The sequence below is a fragment of the Ictalurus furcatus genome, chromosome 6, assembly GCF_023375685.1.
Source record: "Ictalurus furcatus strain D&B chromosome 6, Billie_1.0, whole genome shotgun sequence".
Taxonomy (NCBI): Eukaryota; Metazoa; Chordata; class Actinopteri; order Siluriformes; family Ictaluridae; genus Ictalurus; species Ictalurus furcatus.
Window position 1 is genome coordinate 3,982,726 of NC_071260.1, and position 22,944 is coordinate 4,005,669.

Consider the following 22,944-nt stretch of genomic DNA (forward strand, 5'->3'; position numbering starts at 1 on the left):
TTAGAAAATATGATTATACAATAAACAACATCTATACAATAAACAAAATCTTGTAAGAGAAAAATATACCGGTCTTCCACTTTCTTCACCCTTCTCTTTCTTCAGCTGCTCAATGGCCTGAAGAAGACCACGATAGTCTGTGATACCGTACATGCGAGCGTACTTCTCGTACTCTTTTGGGTCTACATTTCTTAGCAGCTCAACTATGTCAATGTCTTTGTCCTCCCGTGGACTTTTCTGCTTTGATGGTGTCCTGAAAATTATAAGGATAAGAGCCAGTGTTCATATAAATATTATATTATATTTATAATTCATATAAATATATTCACTTACAATATATCACTACATATATTTTAAAAGGTATAGTATGGTATATTTACAGTATATACTTAGACATATGGAGGACATCAAATCTTAAACTCACTTCTTCAGTTTCACTGTTTCAGGTGTAATCTCTTTCCTCTCAACAACAGTCAGATCAGTGCTGGAATCAATTTCTCCATGTTTGTTCGATGCTACACATCTATATTGTCCAGCATCCGATTTGGTCACTTCTCTGATTTCCAGCTTGGCATCTTCGCCTTTCTGCACAATGGCAATGCGACCACCATGAGTCATCTGCCTCCATTTGCCCTTCATCCATTTCACATTAGGAATGGGATCACCGCCAACCTTGGCGATGAAGGTCGCAGTGCCCTCTGTAAAGCAGAACATGGCATACCCTTAAATAAAATATGCAACCTCAAAATAGTAAGTTTCTGTGGAACTAACCACTTACTCTCTGCTATACGGACACTCTTAGGTTCATCAATGAAGAACAAGTCGTCCAGTTTCTGAGCAGGCTGAGGTGCCGAAGGTGTTGTTTGAGCTGTCGCAGGGGCTGCTCCTGCTAATTGTTAAATAACACCAGCAATGTAAGTGCAAAGACAATAAATGGACAAAGAGACTTAAATAGGCGAAGGAGAATGCTGATTAAATTACTAGTAAGATCGATTTAACCCTTATATTCTGTTTACAGTGGGGGAAATAAGTATTGAACACATCAACATTTTTTTCAGTAAATATATTTCCAATGAGGCTATTCACATGAAATTTTCACCAGACATCAGTATTAACTCAAGAAATACGGAAATATAAAGAATTCACAACATTAAAGTCCATAAATAAAGTGTGTAATAAAGTGGAATGACACAGGAAAAACGTATTGAACAAACTAAGAAAAAGCAGTTCTTCAAGGCAAGGTAAGGCAAGGAACCAGCTGTAATCCATAAGTAATTATACCCTCTATCTGTGCAAATGAATATCAGCTGGTTTAGTAAATTGATGGTCTATTAAAAAGGATTTTCGTTGCCAAGGTGTCACACAAGAAACATCTCATGATGGGTAAAAGTAAAGAGCTCTCCCAAGACCTTCAGAACCTTGTTGCAAAACATATTGATGGGTTGTTGCAGAACATATTGATGCATTACACTCATATTCTTAACTTGAACTCATCAAAAATGAGTTCAAGTTAAGAATACGAGTTTAATGCATATTCATCATCCACATTTTAAGATTCAAATCATACCTTTAATGGTGACCTTGGCCTTAGAGAAATCACTACCAGCATTGTTGGTTGCTTTGCACAGGTAGTCTCCTGCATCAGCTCTGGATGCCTTGGCAATTGTCAGTGTGGCAGTGCCATCCATAAATGTGATCTTGGAGTTGTCAGAGGAAATCACCTCTCTTCTGTCCTTCATCCATTTGATTGACAGTGGAGGAGAGCCACAAACATGGCAGCTAAGGCTAAGTCTCTCACCCTCGTCCACTGTAATAGGCTTAAGGGTCAGATCAAAGGTTGGTGGTGTTTGTTTTCCTTAATAAGAAAAACAAAGAAATGTTAAGTTTTTTATGAGCATTTTTGAATATTTGGAAAACCAAAGATATTACAGAGTAAAGGTATTCAATACAACAAACCATGCAAAGAGGACAAAACCCTAATAAAGATGTAGAGGATCAACACAATGAGTAAAACACATGTTCTGTACCTGTAATGCTTATCTCCACACTGTAGGATGCAGCACCAGCTTCATTAGATGCACTGCAAGTATATGTGCCACTATCTGATGTTTGGGATTTCTTAATACATAACACGGCCACGTTGCCCTCAAAGGACATTTCACTGTTCCCAGAACTGAAAATTTGCTTGTTATCTTTATACCAGCTGATGGACAGTGGCTGTGATCCAGATACATGGCCCTCAAGTTTCACCAATTTACCCTCAGTCTCCTCAAAATGCTCTGGAGGCTTTTTAGTGAAGGTTGGTGGAATTTTCCGTTCTGAAAACAAAACATACAGTTTAATTTATAAAACACTCAAGATGCACAGATGTGCATATCTTTCACATATATTTCGGTGGAATGTGAGTATTTTCAGATCTCATTACAAGCATAGCAAATGTACAGGGCAGAGCAACCTTATCTGCACAAGACATAATCATTTCCCCTCTGAGTGGATATGAATGTGAATTTTATTGGTAATTATATGTTATACAATATGTAATGTTATATATTTTAATGCATATATGTTCATATATCTTATAAGTTCCAATTATATGGCACTAGTTCTCCACACTCATCTCTTAATGTAATATTTGTAAGCAAAAGTGTTTTTCACAAATATTAACCATCGTATATGGTATAAAATACGTCCAGGAAAAACATTACAGAGCATATGATGCAGCCCGAGGCAAAGTGGAGTTACTGTTACTATCCCAAAGTTTATTATTTTCCTATAACCACCCATCTGGTGGAAGTGTTGAATTCCCACAGCAATTTCCCAACAATATATTTTTTTTAATTAAAGAATAAATATTTAAACACACACACACACATTATATATATATATATATATATATATATATATATATATATATATATATATATATATATATATGTATATATATATATATATATATATATATATATATATATATGTGTATATATATATATATATATATATATATATATATATATATATATATATATATATATATATATATATATATAAACTATCAAGAACAATACTTTTTATCTGTTTACAGTTGCATTTAATGTTGCGGGATGCCTGTGACACAGTTCCTGTTATCACTTACATTATAGTATCTACAAACAGTCATTCTCTCACTTTGTATTTAAGACAAAAAATACACAAGTCTCCAGTAAAAGAATACTAACAAAGATTTTCATACCAGCTAGATTACATACTCCTTTAGAATACTCATTTAGAATCCCATTAGGAAAAATGAATCATTATAGATAATTATACAACCGCTAACTCTGGTCCACTAATTTGATTGGACAAGTGGCATTCTAAGTGTGTTGATATTTAGTATAATAGCACTCGTACATTTCACTATTTGTATCCCTCTAATCACTACAATTGTAAAATTCAAATTCAAGCAATAGTTCATTACATCAAAACTGTTACTACACTTACTATGGGCTGTCAGTCTGTCTGTGCATTGGTATGGCAACATGTAATATGCTATCCAGCTGTGGCTTGAGCTATTTTCATGGTCAGATCAAGGAAAACCAAAATATTTGGCCATATTTTGTCTGAAATGTCAGTTCCTTAATATTAATTTATTGTTTATAGAACTGCAAGGGTTAGGAAGGTTGGAAGGTCATGAGTTCAAATCCCAGCGCTGCCAAGCTGCCACTGTTGGGCCCTTGAGCAAGGCCCTTAACCCTCAACTGCTCAGTTGTATAAAAATGAGAAAATTGTAAGTCGCTCTTGATAAGGGCGTCTGCCAAATGCTGCAATGTAATGTAATGTAACGTAACTGTTGTCTAAAAGCAATATCAATGTGCAAAAGTGCTGTTCTACACGACCTTTGGCCATATGCCTACAGCTGAATCACAGCCATGCTGATATTCAGTATAACAGCACTCTTGCTTGTGCTTTATTGCTTAACATAATTAAATAATTAAGAACAATTTGATAATTCAGATTACGATAGCAGAAGTGCATGTAGCCTATAAACTATCACAAAATGTGTTACTAAAGAAATACACTGTTTAAATGTACTTTCAATGCCAAATACACTCGCCATCCACTTTATCAGGAACACATGTACACCTGCACATTCATGTAGTTATCTAATCAGCCAATCATGTGGCAACTGCGCAATGCAAAAAAAATCATGCAGGTCAAGAGCTTCAGTTAATGTTCACATCAAACAGAGTGAAGAAAAGTCTGATCACTGTGACTTTGATCATGGCATGGATGTTGGTACGAGAAGGGCTGGTTTGAGTATTTCAGAAACTGCTGATCTGGAATTTTCAAAATCAACAGTCTCTAGATCTTACACAATGGTCCAAAAAACAAAAAAAACATCAACAATGTTTTTCCACCCTCAAACAGTTTTGAGGGTGGAAAAACATTGTTGATAAGAGAGGTCAGACAAAAATGGTCAGATTTATTCGAGCTGCCAGGAAGGATATAGTAACTCAAATAAACACTCTTTACAACCGTGGTGAGCAGAACGGTTCTCACATCAATCCTTGAGGTGGATGGGCTACAACAGACCACACTGGGTTCCACTGTTGTCATCGAAGAACAGGAATCTGAGCTATCATGGGAACAGACTCACGAAAAATCACCTGGTCTTTTTCCAATCTTCAGCCTTCTAGTTTCTGAGTCTGTGCCCATGATAGCCTCAGATTCTTGTTCTTGGCTGACAGGAGTGGAACCTGATGTGTTCTTCTGCTGTTGTAGTTCATCCACCCCAAGGTTTGATGTGTTGTGCATTCTCAGATGCTTTTCTGCTCGCAACGGGTGTAAAGAGTTACTACAACCTTCCTGGCAATGCGAACCAATCTGGTCATTTTCCTCTGACCTCTCTCATCAAAATGGTGTTTCAACCTGCAGAACCTCTGCACAAAGGATGTTTTTTGTTTTTTTTTGCAACATTCTGTGTAAACTCTAGAGACTGTTGTTTTGGAAAATCTATGGGGATTAGCAGTTTCTGAAATACTCAAACCACCCCTTCTGGTATCAACATCCATGCCATGATCAAAGTCACAGAGATCACACTTTTTCCCCCATTCTGATGTTTGATGTGAACATTAACTGAAGCTCTTGACCTGTATTTGCATTATTTTTGTGCATTGCGCTGCTGCCACATGATTGGTTGATTAAATAACTGCATGGATGTGCAGGTGTACAGGTGTTTCTAATAAAGTGGATGGTGAGTGTAAGTGCCCAGACCAGTTGCACCTTCAATACTCCCGAATCCCAGAACATGACTATGACTTTGATGGCTTTCAAAGAAATCAGACAAAAGCAATTAAAAAAAAAAAAAAACTCTCTTAAACGATTCATATACTAATAGGCAAATCATATGTCAACAAGTCATAGAATAAATGTCCCCTTATCTTGATCTTGTATTATCACACCACATATGCTATAATAATTAACACAGTTGTATAAATACCATTATTAAAACCACAACATTTGATAGTGTCAGACATATGTTTGTCAAATCTGCTAATTTACTATTTTGCCCATTTCATAATAATAATAATGAAGTCACCAAAACTTTTAAATAATACTTGAATAAGTAAACAGAATTGCTAACAAATCATGGTGTCTTTTCGTCCTTAAAACATATTCTTTGGTGCTTATAATCACCAGTTGTCATTATGAAGTTAGAAGCCTAGTAATATAGGAGGTGAATAAAGCTTTAAAATAGGTTAGAATACAAGTTTCTAGTTAGTTCTAGTTAGTTTAAGATGGGTATTATTTGATTAAATACTTTGAGGTACTCTGAGGTCCTGAGAGTAACAACATCAAACCAGTCAAATGACTGCTTAATGACAGATACATTGTCTTCCTTGGGTAGTATTCCCGGTGTTATATTAGCACAATAAATTTTACATTAGCAGACGTACAACTCATCTATCAAAGATTGTAAATTGAAGCCCAGAATACAAACCAGACATTGCAGTCACTTGAACATGACAGATGCCAGATCCATAGGAATTTGACACTTCACAAGAGTATTTTCCTGAGGTATCTTTAGTGCACTTGTGTAGACTTTCCAGTGTGCAAATTATTGTTATTATTCTGGATAAAAATGGAGAACTGGCAGCCTGAATATTCTGACCAAAGTTGCATATACATGCTGAACATCTTGACCATATTATCCATGAAAGTCCTTGTTAGCCAAAAGTTTAAAGCCAGAAACCTTATCCAAATTATGCTTATCCAAAGTAGCTGACTAAACATGATGGAAGTGTCAAGTGGTTGGTAAAATATGATGCAGTAGAAAATAGAAAGAATCCAAAGTTATACGAACCTGTCACTGTTGTCACATTGGCATGACATATGTCAGTTCCATAGGAATTTATGACTTCACAAGAGTATTTTCCTGGTGTTTCTTTGTTACACTCATGCAGGCACTCCAGGATACACGAATTTTCTGTCACTCTTGTGTTATATCTGTATGAGGCGTACAGCTGCTTTCCATCTTTGTACCACGTTACAAACAACTTTGGAGCTCCAGTGAAAGTGCATTCAAGCCTCAATCTACTGGTAATTGGGAAGACTGTGTCAGTCAACCTCTTCAGGAAGCATGGAGGTTCTAAGAGAGGCAGCAGAATCAATATTTTTGTCAAAACAGCAAGCACCAGATGTAAAGGTTTCACAGCACCCTCATCAACATGCTGGCAACTAAAGAGTAAATCATTCCTCGTTGCCTTCCATATAGGAAACCCATGTGGAAGAGAAATAACATCGTTCAAGCTTTTCAGAAAGCGTGCAGAAGTTGAAGTTGAGAGAAGTTGATCCAAGCATACCCCCAAAAAAACAAGCACTAAAAAACCCGATTCTTAAAACACATGCGCCCTGTCTTGGTCAAACTGAGACCTTTCATGACACAATATCACAACTCGTAGTACAGCAGCACAGACAAGAGCATCATTCCAGGCACCATGGTGTCCTACACTGCAATATCAACTTGTTCTCTTGGGAAGTTACATGATTTAAGACTTCACAAAAATAAGATGTCAAAGTTGACTTTAGAAAAATGCAGGCAAGCATCTTCTTGAGTCATGTATGATTTACAAACCTACAACTTTCAGTTGAGCGTGGCAGATATATGCGTTTGAAATATCACAAGAATATTTTCCTGAGGTTTCTTTGCTGGAACTATGCGGGCACTCCAAGATGCATGAGTTTGGTGTGACTTTGGTATTGTATCTGTAAGAGGCATAGAGTTGCTTGCATCCGTGAACCAAGTCACAAAAATCTTTGGTGCGCCAGTGAATGAACATTCAAGTTTTAATAACTGGTTCATTGGTATATAAAGATCTGTCAACCTCTTCACAAAACGGGCTGGTTCTGAGAGAGAAAGATGGGAACACTTTAATCGCTTTAATCGGTAAAAGGCCAAATGGGCAAGAATTTCTTCCAAAGTTTAAAAAGCTGTAATTGTGATCATTTTGGCATGGCAGATATCTTTTCCATAATAGTTTGAGATTTTGCAAGAATAGTTTCCAGTAGTGTCCTTTGTACACTCACGTAGGCATTCCAAGATGCATGAGTTCTCAGTCACCTTTGTGTTATATCTATAGGAGACATAGAGCTGTTTACCATCTTTGTACCATGTGACATACATTTTCTTGGGTCCAGTGAATGTGCACTCAAGCCTCAGTTTTTTGCTCATTGGTATGGAAATGTCTTTTAGCTTCTACACAAAGCAAGGGGTATCTGAGCAAAATGGGTTCCAATACATTTTTGCTCTTAGAAGAAAATGCAATAATGTACATATAAAAAATAAGAGAATATTTTCAGCTTTTCCAAAAAATGTGCAGATACTGGGCGGGGGGGGGGGGGGGGGGGGACCACACGTCTGGTTATCAAGCAGTGTTAAGAGATTCCATGAATGTCCAGGAAATTGATCCAGGACCATAATCCATAAGCTGGCTCCAAGTTTTGTGACCAAAAGACGATTCAGCCATTAAAAAAAATTCAAAATTTGAGAAAGATCTCGTTCAAGAGGACAAGTTACAATATATAAATACGTGATTGCAGTCACTTGAGCATGATGAGTGTAATGTTTGAAAATTTGTAATAGTTTTCTTTGTACATTCATGAAGACATGTACTTATTTTGGTGTTGCATCTGTAAGACAGGTGAATCTGTGAATCTTCTGTGAGAAGCATTTATTGGATCCAGTTGCACTGCACTTCACTGATAGTTTACGACTCAATGGTAATGTCTTGACAGCAAAATATGAGAAATACTAACCCAATATCAGTGCATCACTTCAGAAGAAATAGTTTTAAATTTGATTAATTGGGCTAAAAGTTAGATCCATTAGTATTCAAAATTTCCAAGGCCATGCATCAAGATCCATCAGAATAGTCCATCAAGATCTGGAACACTTTTTTTTTTTCTTTCATCCAAATTCCATCTTAAAACAGATTTGCATTCTTTCTAATGTATAAGTTCTTCTTGTTCATTTCCGTCTCTTCTTATATTCCTCAGAAACACTCAGTTACATGTGTTGGCTGCTGTCTGTGAATAGGCATGCCAAAAAAATTATTTTAAAAAAAGTCCTCGATTTAAGGGAAAGCCAGTAATGCTCAGGCATTGAGCACATGTATGGTTTCTTCTCAGATCACAATGAGGTACTTGGCTATGAAAGGATTGGAAAGTCCAAAGATTTGGGGTAAACCATCAGCAAGAAACGAACAAATTAAGTTTACTTCATCAGAAACTTAAACAACATGAAACAAGTAGAGACTCAATTTATCTTAAGGTGACACACCGACCCACAACTGATAGACAGCTTAAAATCAATGAAGAATGCCCAAATTCACGTGGTCTGCAAATACTCTATGCAAAATCCATGTAGGATCATTGCATGACCAAATAAAGACTTTCAAGTTTTTTCCAGTCCATTCAAGCTGACTTGATCCATCGTTGATTGCCTAAGATTTTGCTGTAATAGTCACAGTTCTTTATATAGAACTTTGTGCTGCGGTCGCTTGGTGCAAATCGGCAATCAGAAACATTTTGATATGGCAGGTTCGTCACACCATTAAAGCCGCGTTGATCATGCCAACATCCGAAATCTTTAAATTGCCAGATGCTTGTTAGCAGATTATAGCTTGAAACTATGGCCTTAACTGCAAGTTAGTTACGACACACTGGTTAGTACAAGGAAAACCAGAATAGACTGCTCTTTCTCTGACATACTAACCTCTCAACCCAGCAACTGATTCTGAAGACATCTTTCCGACTGTATTTGATAAGCAATATTGGTATTCCTCAACATCTGATCTTTCAAAAGAATGTAACTTCAAATGTTCAACTGAATCTTCAAAAACAAGCGCATGCTTTTTGTCCAAAGGTAGTGGCTTTATGTTATTAAACCAGTTAACTCCAAATGGGGCAGTACCAATAACCTCACACTGAAACACTGTAGTTGGTCCCTTTTCTACATCCAGCATTTGTAGGGAGGGAGGTTCTGGGAATCAAAATGAAAAAAAAAAGTCTCATTGTGAAAATGTGAAATGTTAAAAGCCTTATAGTTATTGTACTAATCGTATTGGACCATATACAGAGTTGGTTATTTAAGTTGGTGATTCAAATTCTCCAGCTGCTTTTCAGATTCAGATTATGCGTATGACCTGCATGTAGGTCACACCTCTGTGGTAGCAAGAATTTTCTTGAGTAGAAGCAACAGCCCTGGGGTTTTCAAGACCACTACCTTTAAAGACAAGCATATACCTTTAAGCCTGAAAATATCAGGGATAGAAAATGCTTTTTCAGGGACTGAAAAAGCAGACTGCTTTTTTTTTTTTTTTACTTTGCTCTGAAATGTAATATGAGGTAACAAAGAAGCAACAATTTAAAATAATTTTTTAAAAAATGGCATGACATCTAATAGGTGTCTAGCATATTTGCAACATATCTTTGAATAGTCCTAGTTGTAATTACCACATTAATCACTGTAAATATATTGTAAAGTTTGTTTTCATTATTTTAATACTCTAATTATTTGGTAACATAAATTAGCACTCGATTCAGTACATCCTATTATTTTAACTAATTTTTAAAAAATTATTATTCTGACACTTGTTTTCAACATAATATAGCCACAAAATACTAAATCAAAGACAAGAAATTGTAATATGTACATATGTAGACTACTTTTCATCCTTTTAATTAGCAAAATCATTTAATTAAATAATGTTTTTTATTATTATTCGAAGCACTCTCCTATAGAAAACATATTTTGAAGGATAAGCTGACCAAGCACTCATCTGCAGTGCTTACAGCTCACTTTAAGCGCTTTTCATCATTTTATCTATAAAAACTTACGTCCTCAAAATACGCAAGGACTCCTCTGATTCAAACTAACCCTTTTGTGGACTTTAAAGGGACAATATTGTTAAGTAATTAGCTGTGTCATTTTGATGTATTTAATGCTGACCTCAAATTACATTTCACAGTTTTTGTTTTGTGTGTGTGTGGTATGTTTTCAGCATGATATATTTCAGCATGATATATTGCTGATACATCTGTCAGACAATGGTACGGATCCTTACTCAAACTGATATCACATTCAAATGAAGTCAGAATTGTGAGTAACTGAGACTGTTTTAGGAAAACTCTGTCCCGTGAAGGCAGTCCACTGTTTGAGTAGTATTGAAGTATGTAGGTACGCCTGAGTCTTGCAAACAGTACTGCACATAACTCAACTCTGAATATGGCCCATAGTTGCCCTTAATTATTTAATAACAACCACAGTCTTTTTGTAGCCACAGTACTGCAACTCAAAAAATACTGCAATTTGCTTGGCCACTGTCTGAAACGAACAAAGAATATAACATCCAAAGACCCTCATTTTTCTTGCATTTTCCCATCATTTGGCATTAGAGCTTTGAAGTTGCTGCATTGTTGGCAACTCTGCTCAACAACTCATCAAATATTGGTGGGGATCAAACTGAATTTGAATGCTATAATGGTATTCAGAATAAAATAAGATTATATGAAAGTAAGGCCCTTTTAAATTGTGACTGAATACCTAGCCTTATATAACCAATATCAATATCTGTCATCAAATCACAATATACACAAAGGTACACTATACACCACCATACATATATGTACATTGACAAAAATGCAGAATACACAGGATATGACAAATATTTACTTTGTCACAAATTTGTACTTCCATTATTAGTCTTAGTAGGATGTATGTAGAGACTTGGTATCTATGTATGTATAGACATGCAATCTTGTTTAAGCTTATAATAACCAAGAACATACATTTTACCTTCTCTTGGCCAAATGATATTAATGTTGGTTGTGTTATCCACTACACACTGTGGGATATTCACAGTTATACTAAATGTACCAGTCTTTACTAATATAGCTTTATCTACAACAGTAATATCTATACTGCTAGAAGAGGTACCAAGGGCATTTAATCTAAGGTGAAGACATGAATTTAAGATCAGTACATTTAGATTCTGTTATTTCAAGAAATCCTCAAAAGATACTTAATACACGTCCTGAAGACTATAAGACATTGCTTTTGTTCCACACAAAGTTCTTTGATGAGAATACAAGTGAAATAAATTCTTCTACAAGTCTTGCTTACAAGGATAAGAGTTTGATAAAAAAAAAAAAATGAAGATAAGATATTTTCCTTTATAAACAATTAGACAACATTATAGCCAAGACACACCAACTTTTATATTCGACAGGACAAATCTAGAGTCATCAGAAAGGTACTGTCTCTAATGCTGTTTATCAAAAGTCTCTCACCCAGCCCATATCTTGTCAAACTACCATCAGAAGATACATGCATTAATAAGAATGGGATAGCAAGATTGCTGCTGAAAACAAATATGAAGTTTAAGCTTTACTGCACCTGCACCGTAGAGAATAATGAACTTAATTAACTCAATGTTCCGCAGAATTGAATCCCAATTATCATCATTCATTTCATTGCTTTAAAAGCTTTTAAAGCATTTCAAAACTTTTAATTATACAAAACAATTTAACTTACCAGTGATGTTCAGGGTAGCAGAGCAGCTGTCAGTGCCATGTTTGTTGGAGGCACGGCAGGTATATACCCCACTGTCTGCCTGGGTTGAGTTCAGAAGCTCTAGACACGATGTGGTATGGAGATTGATGATCCTGTACTTCTCACTGTGTCTGAGTTCAGAGTTAGACTTGAACCATTTGAAGGTCACGTTTGGAGCGTCTTCTATTTCACATTCGAAATTCGCAGCACTGCCAACTTTGCTTTCAAGGTCATGGATTTTTTTCTTGAATACTGGTGGCACTGAATTGTGTGAAATAAAGGAAAGAAAAATATATCAATAAAATATCTGACTTTTTTTATATATAGAAATTGTGTTCAGCTGGGTCAAGCATAGATAGGATGGAAAAAGCAGTAGTCCTCAAGTGACTGTGAAAAAGAGATGCCATGAATATTAAAGAAGTGAAATGGAAAGAAAGAAGCCATTTTTCATGGGAAGTGGATGAAGTCATGAGTTGAAGAAGCGTGGTCGATATAGCAAAAATATTATTATAATGTAATAATTTCAAATGTATTTGTTGCACAATACATATTGCAACATAGTGTATAAGGAAGATAAGGAAAAATCAAATTGGTAATAATTAATATTTAAATCAGGATACCACTGCTTGTTACTAGGCTCTTTTTTTTTTATTCTTTTTTTTTTTTTTTACAATATCGATCAGTGGTCGATATTCTGGAAGTACTGGCTGAACCAACGCATTGCCATATCGTCCACTTCTGATATCAACACAGGAACCGTGACAGTCCAAGACACAAAATAGTGAATGTTATTTTATAAATTAAAAGGGTGTGAAATGATGACAGTTGTAACACATGAAAATAAATAAAATGTGATGGAAAGTTGATGGTGGAATGTGAAATAAATTAAATGGCAATATGTGACTGATGTTGATGCCTAGCATTTAATTAGTAATTATCCAAAGTTTCTACACCTAAAATGAAAACTGTTAAGGATTAGATGGCTCACTGTGAGAAATACAACTCCATAATCAAACCTCTTGAAAGAATCGTGAGTCTTGATGATGTTAAGGCCTTGCCATCTTCACTCACAGCCTCACATGTGTATTCTCCTTCATGTTTTTCCTTTGTAACTTTGTTGATTACTAAGGTATATGCATCGTAGTGTTTAGAGCATTTGAACTCTTTGCCAGATTCGATCAATTTGCCATTGAAAAACCAGCTGACTTGGTTCACATTTTTGATACGGACAGTAAATGTAACCACAGTATTCTCCACTACAGCAATATCTTCCAATGGCAATTCAAAAGCTATCATCTTGGCCAAAACCTGTTCTGATGTTCTGTTCAGTGTTACGTGTTCTTTTAGAAATTCCACACTTTTCTGTTTCTCAGAAAGGACATCTGTAGACTTTTCCACTGGAAATGGGGTCACTGGCAGGTTAGTAGTGATATCTTCAAAACCTACAGCTCTCTTTCTTTGCTCGGTTTCTTGTGTTCTAGTCTGAATTGATTCTAGGATATCAGATTTTGATTCAATGGCCATCTGATGTTTTGACTCTTGTACTATAATTTGTTCCTGGTCAGTTATATACTGGAAAGATTCTTTGGCTTCAGTCTTCAAAGCCGCAGTCTGACCCTTTGGTGGTGCAAACACTTCCACATTTTCAGTTAACCGTACAGACTCTACCACTGGTGTGCGCATCTCTTTTGAAGTAGCTGGTCTAAACTGAACCCGCTGAGGTCTAAGGACTGCCATTGTCTCAGGCTGTTCAGAAGTGAAGACCTGATGTTCCTGATAAATTATAGAGTTTAAGGCAGACTGAAGTTCACTCCTAAGATCAGCTATTTGAGGATATTCACCTTCAAAAGCAATTGTTATTTCCACTGGGGCAGATGTAGTTGTAATAAGATATGAGAACATTGCGTACTTTGGTTCCTTATGCACCTTAACCTCCTTCACTTCCACAACTCTTAAACTACCTACAACATCTGCCAAGATTAATGGCTGATCACAGGCCACAGCACACTGTAATGCATTTTTTAATTGATGTTTGATGCCCAAGATGTGTGGTTTTGGTGCAGGAATCACAAATGTGAGTTCCTTGGGAAGTACTTTGCTTTCTTGAGACTCTGTCACAAGAAGAGGTTCAGAGGGCTCTGTCAGAATATTTATTGTTGTTGCCTCTGATTTCTTAATATCCTTAGATATTTCTCCTGTCACAGTTTGCTTCTCTTCGATTAATATAGACTGCTTCACTGATTGGCCCTCTTGAATATGAACAGCATAATCCTGCTCAGCAGCCTCAAGAGTGGAACAGCTTTCAGTGGATATGGCCTGTTCCTCAATATACACAGACTGTATGGATTGTTTAGGTTCTAAACCTACCTTGCAAGTAAACTTCTCCATTGCCTTTACAATATCTGTGTGACCCTCCTCTAATGCAAATTTGTCTAACACTGACATTGCATGCGTAATATTCCACTGTTCCTCCTTTTGTAAAAGTGCATGATGCTCTTTATCATAACTAGTAAAAGGACTTTCCTTTGGGAGCTGCATAGGTTCTGAGACCACATGAAGAATGTTCAAAGGTTTGGGTTCTTGTCTGTGTTCAGGTTTCACCCCTTTCACAGAAACATCAAGATCTTTGGCGGAATCTGCGGTCAGCTTTAACTTCTCCTCAGTAGTAGCTGCATATTTACGTTTTTTTTCTTGTCTCTGCAATGCGTTTTGCTGATCTGGTTCTTCTACTGAAAGTAATCCTTCTTTGTATAAAGTGGTCTCTGTCTGCATAGACTGAAGATATATCTTGGCTGGAGCCTCTTTCTTTGGTTTTATACATTCTGTTGTCTTATCAGAAGAAAACTCTGATGAATGTTCACACTGAACAACGGTCTGCTCATCCACAGACATTGTTTGCAAAAGAGTGGAGCTTTTCCTGCTATCAGCTTGCTCAGTTCTTGGTTTCTCACTAGTAAATTTACCCTGAGGTGGAAGAGTATATTGATCACAGATTACCTGTAAATGAAGCACCTGGTCCTCTTCTTTCTGGGAACGCACTGAAACAGCACTATCTAGACCTGGAATTGCTGTTGTTTTGTCAGCATGAAGTGTATGCTTTTCCTCAGCAATAAAGGCTGATTTTAACATTTGGTCTTTGGACAACTGCGCGACCTCCTCAACTGGTTTGTCAATTTCTAAATTACTTTCTTTTGAAAGAGTGTGCTTTACTTCACTTAGAGATGCAAGTACTGGTTTGGGTTTTTCCTTTCCAGTTAAAGATTCACTGGACTCCAAAGATGGTAACATAGAAGAATGAGCCTCTGAAACTTGCAGGTTCTCTGAGGATATTGCAGAATACAATAACTTAACCCCTTCTGCAACCCTGAAAGGTTTCTCCTCTTCGGGGAAAGGAATATTTTTGTATTCTTCATTTAAGATGGCGAGCTTTGTCTCAACCTGTTGACTATTAAAAGCATGTTTTGGTTCTGGAATAGTAGGTATGCTTTCTCCTTCTTTGCAAGTTATAGGGTCAGCCTTCACAATTGTAAGAGGGGTTACACTCTGAGAAATGGCAGACATCACCCGTGAAGGCTGTTCCTCTGTAAGCTCCAGCTCTATCACCTCAGGACTTTTGATACGATCAGCGTGCTGTTCTGTGAAGCCTTGGCTTTCTTGAACAGCAGAGGTCATTGCAGCAATGTGGAGCTGTTTCTGAGGTGCTGCCACAGCTTGTTGTGGCTCTGTTAAAGCAATAGCTACTCTCTCTTGCATTTCATGAGACTGCAGAACTGCAGCTTGGTGAGTTACCTGCTCTCTGTGCACAGTTGCAGATGAAACATCTAAGTCAGACAGAGTATCTACTTGTTCACTTGACACTGCCTGTCTATCTTCAGTGCCAATGGTATAAATCATCTGGTGTCCTTCCTGCAGACTAGCTCTGGCATGTCCGGAAAGACTTACACTGTACAAACGGGTCTCAGTGGCATGTTCAGATGTTGACACTTTGTACTTTTTTTGCTTCATTGAAACAACTTGTTCTTGTTGTTGAGATGTTGAAACACTATCAAAGACGACAATTAGTTCTGCATTGCAAAATGTCTCTCCCAGTGGGTTCGATGCCCTACATGAGTAGAGACCACCATCACTTGGCTGAATTTCCATTATATTTATGCAGCCAGATCCATCTACATTACTCACAATAATACAATATTTACTAGGTTGAATACAGTTGCTGCCTCTGAACCATTGAATTTCAGGAAATGGAGAACCTGTAACTTTGTATTCAAAAACAGCCTGGCCTCCAACTGTGGATTGCACAGACTCAATTTCTTTAATAAAATATGGAGGTTGACAGATGGTCTGCTCTACATTTTTTGCATCTTTTACTTTAACATGAAGATAAGATGCACACCGTGAGTTGCCAAACCTGTTGCTTGCAATACAAGTATACTCTCCCTCAAATTCCTTTTTAACATTGCTTATAACCAGAGTGTATTCTTCGTTCTCTTGCACAAATGTATAAATAGATGAGGTGGTTATTACTTGGCCATTGTGATACCACTCAACAACAGGTTTTGGAAATCCAGCTACAACTGCAGTAAATTTAGCTGTGTTTCCAACAGTTACAATTGCTGGGGAGAGTTTGGTTACAAAAACTGGCTTTTCTATTTTTTTCTCTAATGTTTCTGTATAGAATTTAGATTCTGGCGCAAGTTCAAAGGTTTTGATTGTGGTGTAAGAGTCCTCTTCAGTACACATAGCCATGCTAGAAAAATCTGTGCAGAAAAGGTACATTTTATATATCACATTATTTTACTGAAGAAACCTAATTTAGGTTATAGGTAATTGAGAGATTTGTCATTTATACACCAAATGTGCTTTAAGTATACATATATACAATCAAACAAAGACAATTTGTGCAAGTACATGACACAGGACAATTACTGTATATACACTGGTGCTTGAAGGTTTGTGAACCCTTTAGAATTTTCTAAATTTCTGCATAAATATGACTTTAAACGTCATCAGATTTTCACACAAGTTCTAAAAGTAGACAAAGAGATCCCAATTATACAAATGAGACAAAAATATTGTACTTGGTCATATATTTATTTTGGAAAATGATCCAATATTACATATCTCGTACTTTTACATGGTAAAAGTATGTGAACCTTTGCTTTCAGTATGTGGTGTGACCCTGTTTTGCAGCAATAACTGCAGATAAACGTTTGGGGTAACTGTTGATCAGTCCTGCACATCGGCTTGGAGGAATTTTATCCCATTCCTCAGTACAGAACAGCTTCAACTCTGGGATGTTGGTGTGTTTCCTCACATGCGCTGCTTGCTTCAGGTTCTTCCACAACATTTCTATTGGAGTAAGGTCAGGACTTTGACTTGACCATTCCAAAACATTAACTTTATTCTTCTTTAACCATTCTCTGGTTGAATAACTTGCATGCTTAGGGTCATTGACTTGCTGCATGACCCACTTTCTCTTGAGATTCAGTTCATGGACAAATGTCCTGACATTATCATTTAGAATTTAGAATTCGCTGATATAATTCAGAATTCATTGTTCCATTAATGATGTTAAGATTCCTGGCCCAGATGTAGGAAAACAGGCCCAAACCATGATACTACCACCACCATGTTTCATAGATGGGATAAGGTGAGATAACAATGCAGTGTTTTCCTTTCTCTAAACATAACACTTCTCATTTAAACCAAAAATTCTATTTTGGTCTCATCCATAAAACATTTTCCCAATAACATTCTGGCTTGTCTACATGATCTTTAGCAAACTGCAGAAGGGCAACAATGTTCTTTTTGTTGAGCAGTGGCTTTGTCCTTGCGACCCTGCCATGCACAACATTGGTGTTCTCCTGATGGTGGGCTCATGGACAGTAACATTAGCCAATGTGAGAGAGGCCTTTCATTGCTTAGAAGTTACCCTGGGTTCCTTTGTGACCTCGTTGGACTATTACATGGCTTGCTCTTGGAGTGATCTTTGTTGGTCTCCACTCCTGGGGAGAATAACAATGGTCTTAAATTTCCTCCATTTGAACACAATCTGTCTGACTGTGGATTGGTGGAGTCCAAACTCTTTAGTGATGTTTCTTTTTTTTTTTTTTTTTAACCTTTTCCAGCCTGATGAGCATCAACAACTCTTTTTCTGAGGTCCTCACAAATCTCCTTTGTCTGTGCCATGATACCATTCCACAAACATGTTGTAAAGATCAGGCTCTGATAGATCCCTGTTCTTTAAATAAAACGGGGTGCTCACTCACACCTGATTGTCATCCCAGTGATAAAAAAAAAAAACCTGAATCTAATTTCACCTTCAAATTAACTGCTAATTTTAGAGGTCCACATACTTTTGCCACTCACAGATGTGTTATATTGGATCATTTTCCTCAATAAATAAATGACCAAGTATAATACAGTGGCAAGAAAAAGTATGTGAACTGTTCAATTTTCTTAACAAGACTCCAATTAGGTTTTTTGAGGTCATTAACGCAAGGGTTCACATACTTTTTCCACAAGCACTATGAGTTTTTTTTTATTTTTATTTTTTGGTTGTTCTCAATAAAGACATGAGGGATCAGAATTTTTTTTTGTGTTATTATTTTAGACACATTATATTTGTCAATACCCTTGACTTAGATGAAGATCAGATCACATTTTATGACAAATTTAATCAGAAAACCATGAAATTCCAAAAGGTTCACATACTTTTTCTTGCCACTGTATTTTGTCTCATTTGTTTAAATTAATTCTCTTTGTCTACTTTTAGGACTTTTGTGAAAATCTGATGATGGTTTAGGTCATATTTATGCAGATATATAGAAAATTCACAAACTTTCAAGCACGACTGTACCTTCTATACATACTAAACATTTTATGTCACAGTATGTCATTACTACTACTACTACTACTACTACTACTACTAATGCTGCTGCTACTTATTATACTACTACTACTACTACTACTACTAATAATAATAATAATAATAATAATAATAAGTAGAAGAAGAACATATTTGATAGCATAGTTTACCTTTGACTTCTTCCACACAGGTAGGTTCTTCCACTCTTGGCACTGTGAAATACAAAAAAAACAACATAAATTTAAAAGGCTGGAAAGTACAGTTCTGTAAAAATGAACAGCTTAATGCCGTGAACAGTTTAATGCATTGCTATTTTTCTGAAAAAAAAATGCATTAAACTGTATATACATGTTATATTCAAAATATAATGGACAACATCTCCCTTGAAGAACATCCTTGAAGGATATCCAGCACAATCATATCTCTACAGATTTTTGGAGAGATATCACATTTTACCTATATGGAATAAGAGTAAGAATAGAATTTTCTATAGTAGTGTAGCCAGAAAGAATGATAAGAAGCAAAGCATGCAAATGCCAACCTGTCTTCACCCTGAGTTGGGTGCTGCACTCATTGTCTCCTGCAGCATTGATAATTTTGCATGTATAAGTGCCTCCTTGCCTGGGACCAATATTCATTAAATTTAAGCAGCACAAGGGTCCATCATGCTTCAGTGAGTACGACCGTGAATCTTCAACCATCAACTGGTTGTGTAGCCAAATCACATATGGAGAGGGGATTCCTTTGATTACACAATAAAGAGAGACATTGTCTTGCTGCTTTGCAATGATTTCTGGCGGTAGTTTCATAAGAAACTCTGGCTGAATCGAGTCATATATAACATGATCCACCAAGGGTATCACATCAGGGTAGTAATGTTGGCTTATCTGCCAGTTCGCTCTCAGGGAGGAGGTATTTAGCGGTCCAATATCCTGGAAGTACTCCTGTTTTTCTTTTTCAGATGTCTTTGTACTGGACTCATTTTCACTTTTAGAAGATTTACTGAGAGAGTCAGAAGGGATGGGGGTTTCTGCTTTGGGAATTGCTTCTTCAGCTGAGTGAGAATAAAGTTATGGAAATTTATTAGGGATTATTTATCAGTAAGAGGAAATTTTAGAATTGATAAAAAAAAAAAAATGTTAGTTTGATGGCAGAATATTGTTAGGCCAAGCTTGTCAAAGATTAGACTATTCACAGGATTATACAAGATATTACACTGTCAATGATAATGCAAGTTTAAATTAAACACCAGCATTAAGCAGAATAGGATGAAATGGACATCAAAGATAAAATAAAACTTATAAGCACCTTCTATTGTGAGCCGTGCAGATGTTCGATTCTCGCCATTTTCATTTTTAACAGTACAGCGGTAATTTCCCTCGTCTGTGAGTTGCACATTGAATATGATAAGAGACAAGACCCCTCCTTGATCCATACACTGCACTCTCTCTGTATTTGTCAGTGCCCTTCCATTATGGTCCCATACAATTTCAATAAGAGGCTCCCCAGTGAAAGAGCAGTCGAATTGAGCCATGTCTCCCAGGCTGACTATGAGATCATTCATTTTCAAAGTCAAAGCAGGTTTGCTGGAATAGTCTTCCACTGATGACATGTGTTGCTGGACCTTGAAGCTTTTCATAGAGGTTGTGCATGTTTCCACAGTGGACACCGTTTCAAAAGTTTGAACAGTGGAAGAAGAATGGGTCTCAGTCAAGGTGTGAGAAGTGATCCCCTCCATAAGAGATACTTCACTGCTTGACACACTTTGCCTACTTATGGTTTTCACATTGTGATCTAAGCAATAAAAAAATAAGATCAAACAATTACGTCAGTCTTATAATTTTATATTCTTGATTCTGAAGAGGTCATTACAACAGTGTGCGGTTGGTAGAGTCCAAAAGATGATGTGTTGCAGTCTGTGTACTTAGTGTTTTTTTGTCATCTGGAGGGTCAAATCCAGCACAGTGTGGTGACTTTCCTGCCCACCAATTCAAATAATTACTTAACCACTACACTTGCATAAGAGCAAGTAAATAACTTTAGGCTACATTCCCATTACAGGTTTAAAGTGGCACTAATCTGATGCTTTGCTTAAATAAGACAGATCTGAGCTGTTAAAATCAGATTTGAGCCACTTTCATATATGATCCCAGATAGGATACATATCTGATATGTGGCCATGCAATTGCATTGCAGCAGAAGTAAGAGCAAAACCTGTTGCTGGTCTTTCACTGGTAGTCATTGATACTAAGCCACTACTGTGAGACACACATCTACTGTCCTGCAACACTCACCATTAATTAAATAAATAAAGAATGTGGTGGTATCCAAGACTAGCCAGGTCTCATTTTCTCTACTGGAGTTGAAGATGTTGATAAAGCAGTGCATTTATGGTAGTAAGAGTTATAAGATTTGGCATAAGACAGTTTCCGGGTGTCAGCAAGACATTCAGTGTGGGATGATAAAACTGCTGTGTGACATTACTGTGAGCCATTGTGCAACTTCTGTGATACACACGTGTCTTCAACAGTGCACATCAAACTTCACTGCACATGCGCATACTACCAGTCAGCATCCAATGTTACCAGTGTTTAAAAAAATAAAAATAAAAGAATTGAAGAGCAATTGCGACTGTAGTCAGCAGAGGGATGGTGAAATACTTGCTCCAGGCAAAACTGTAAGGACCCTACTGAAATCATGAAGTGAAATGGTAGAGCAGGGCCCACAAACATACTTGGTTACGAGGCCAAAGAAAAGAGCTTTAAAGCTAAGATCAACGAGGCAAAAGATGTAGTGACCATGGTTGCTCAACATGCCTCTTCTATGAATGTTATTGTTTTTGAAAATGTGCACATGCAGCTTCGTTCATAGGAGAGATCTTTTCACTCTGATAACAATTATGGTTCACTTACAAACACAATAGTGAACCATCAAAGCAGGAAGAGTAGATTTGTGCAAAAAGCAACAAAGCTTGTAATGCGAATGTAGTCAAAGTGTGTTGTACCCTAGTCCTCCAGATTTGGGCTGGCACATCTAAAAGGGTTTTGTTCAAACAATCTGATAATCTGATTGAGCATGCAACATACTTAATTATTCCATAAGGTGAATAAGAAATCAAAAATATAGATGTAATTACAATAGTTACCTAAATAATGCAAGGTATATTACATGTTTTTGCGTGTAAAAATGACAAACTGACCATTGACTCTCAGAACTGCCGAACAAGAGACCATCCCTGAGGAATTGCGAGCAACACAGGAGTATGGCCCCTCGTTCTCAGCATAGACTCTGACAATCTCCAGCTGGCAGCTGTCATCATAGTGGGACATTCTGAGGTTGTCTGATGGCTTAATCTCCTTATCTTTGCAGTACCAAGTGACATTCAGATCTACAAAAAGACAGAGACAATTTGGAACAGATTAGCAATCAATTTACCCTATTGGTCAAGTAGAAGTTTTGAAGTAAGACTAAAAAATAAACATTAGCATAAAAATGTGATTTTTTTTTTTTTACAAAGATAATGGATAGTAATATGTTAATATATAAGAAGAGTTGGAATGCTTCATTAACTAATTTGTGTTAAATTAGAAGCAACAATTTAGCTTAGTGGAAGAGGCATTGGGTTACTGAGCTACTGCTGCCACTGTTGCACCCTTAGCAACAATACAAGGCTTGACATATTGTATGGAACATATGACATTTTTTATCTAATACTTAGAGTATATAAAAATTTAAATAAAAATTCAGTACTTCTGGCATATTTTGTATCTTGCATAGTGTAACTTGATGATGACTCGGTTATTACTGTTTCAGACAAATGCCTTACCCTCTCCAGAGACATGGCACTGGAATCTTGCAGACTCTCCCTCTTCAACAGATACATCATGTATAGGAGATATTATCACAGGTGGAGACGGTGGAACTCCAACATCTGGAGAAACCACTTCAGAAACTGATTAAGGAGAAATACAAGTGTTAGCAAACTTGT

The 22,944-nt window shown here is 36.7% G+C and overlaps 1 protein-coding gene and 1 long non-coding RNA gene across 2 annotated transcripts in view; one reads left to right on the forward strand and one right to left on the reverse strand.

Moving 5' to 3' along the window:
- ttn.1 (titin, tandem duplicate 1) overlaps window positions 1-22,944 on the reverse strand; it is a 147,315-nt gene that overhangs the window by 104,399 nt on the left and 19,972 nt on the right. The window contains exons 34-47 of the mRNA XM_053626264.1: window positions 22,783-22,908; window positions 22,156-22,344; window positions 20,265-20,750; window positions 19,498-20,010; window positions 19,127-19,168; window positions 13,105-16,845; window positions 12,071-12,349; window positions 9,251-9,517; window positions 6,341-6,625; window positions 2,028-2,318; window positions 1,568-1,855; window positions 779-889; window positions 425-698; window positions 70-253 (exon numbers count right to left, since the gene is read on the reverse strand). Coding sequence (XP_053482239.1) covers window positions 70-253; window positions 425-698; window positions 779-889; window positions 1,568-1,855; window positions 2,028-2,318; window positions 6,341-6,625; window positions 9,251-9,517; window positions 12,071-12,349; window positions 13,105-16,845; window positions 19,127-19,168; window positions 19,498-20,010; window positions 20,265-20,750; window positions 22,156-22,344; window positions 22,783-22,908 — 7,076 coding nt within the window. The remainder of the gene's footprint in view (window positions 1-69; window positions 254-424; window positions 699-778; window positions 890-1,567; window positions 1,856-2,027; window positions 2,319-6,340; window positions 6,626-9,250; window positions 9,518-12,070; window positions 12,350-13,104; window positions 16,846-19,126; window positions 19,169-19,497; window positions 20,011-20,264; window positions 20,751-22,155; window positions 22,345-22,782; window positions 22,909-22,944) is intronic.
- LOC128608504 (uncharacterized) lies at window positions 17,527-22,906 on the forward strand. The gene is made up of 3 exons (XR_008386087.1): window positions 17,527-17,738; window positions 22,169-22,291; window positions 22,770-22,906. It is a non-coding gene; the product is annotated as an uncharacterized LOC128608504 (long non-coding RNA).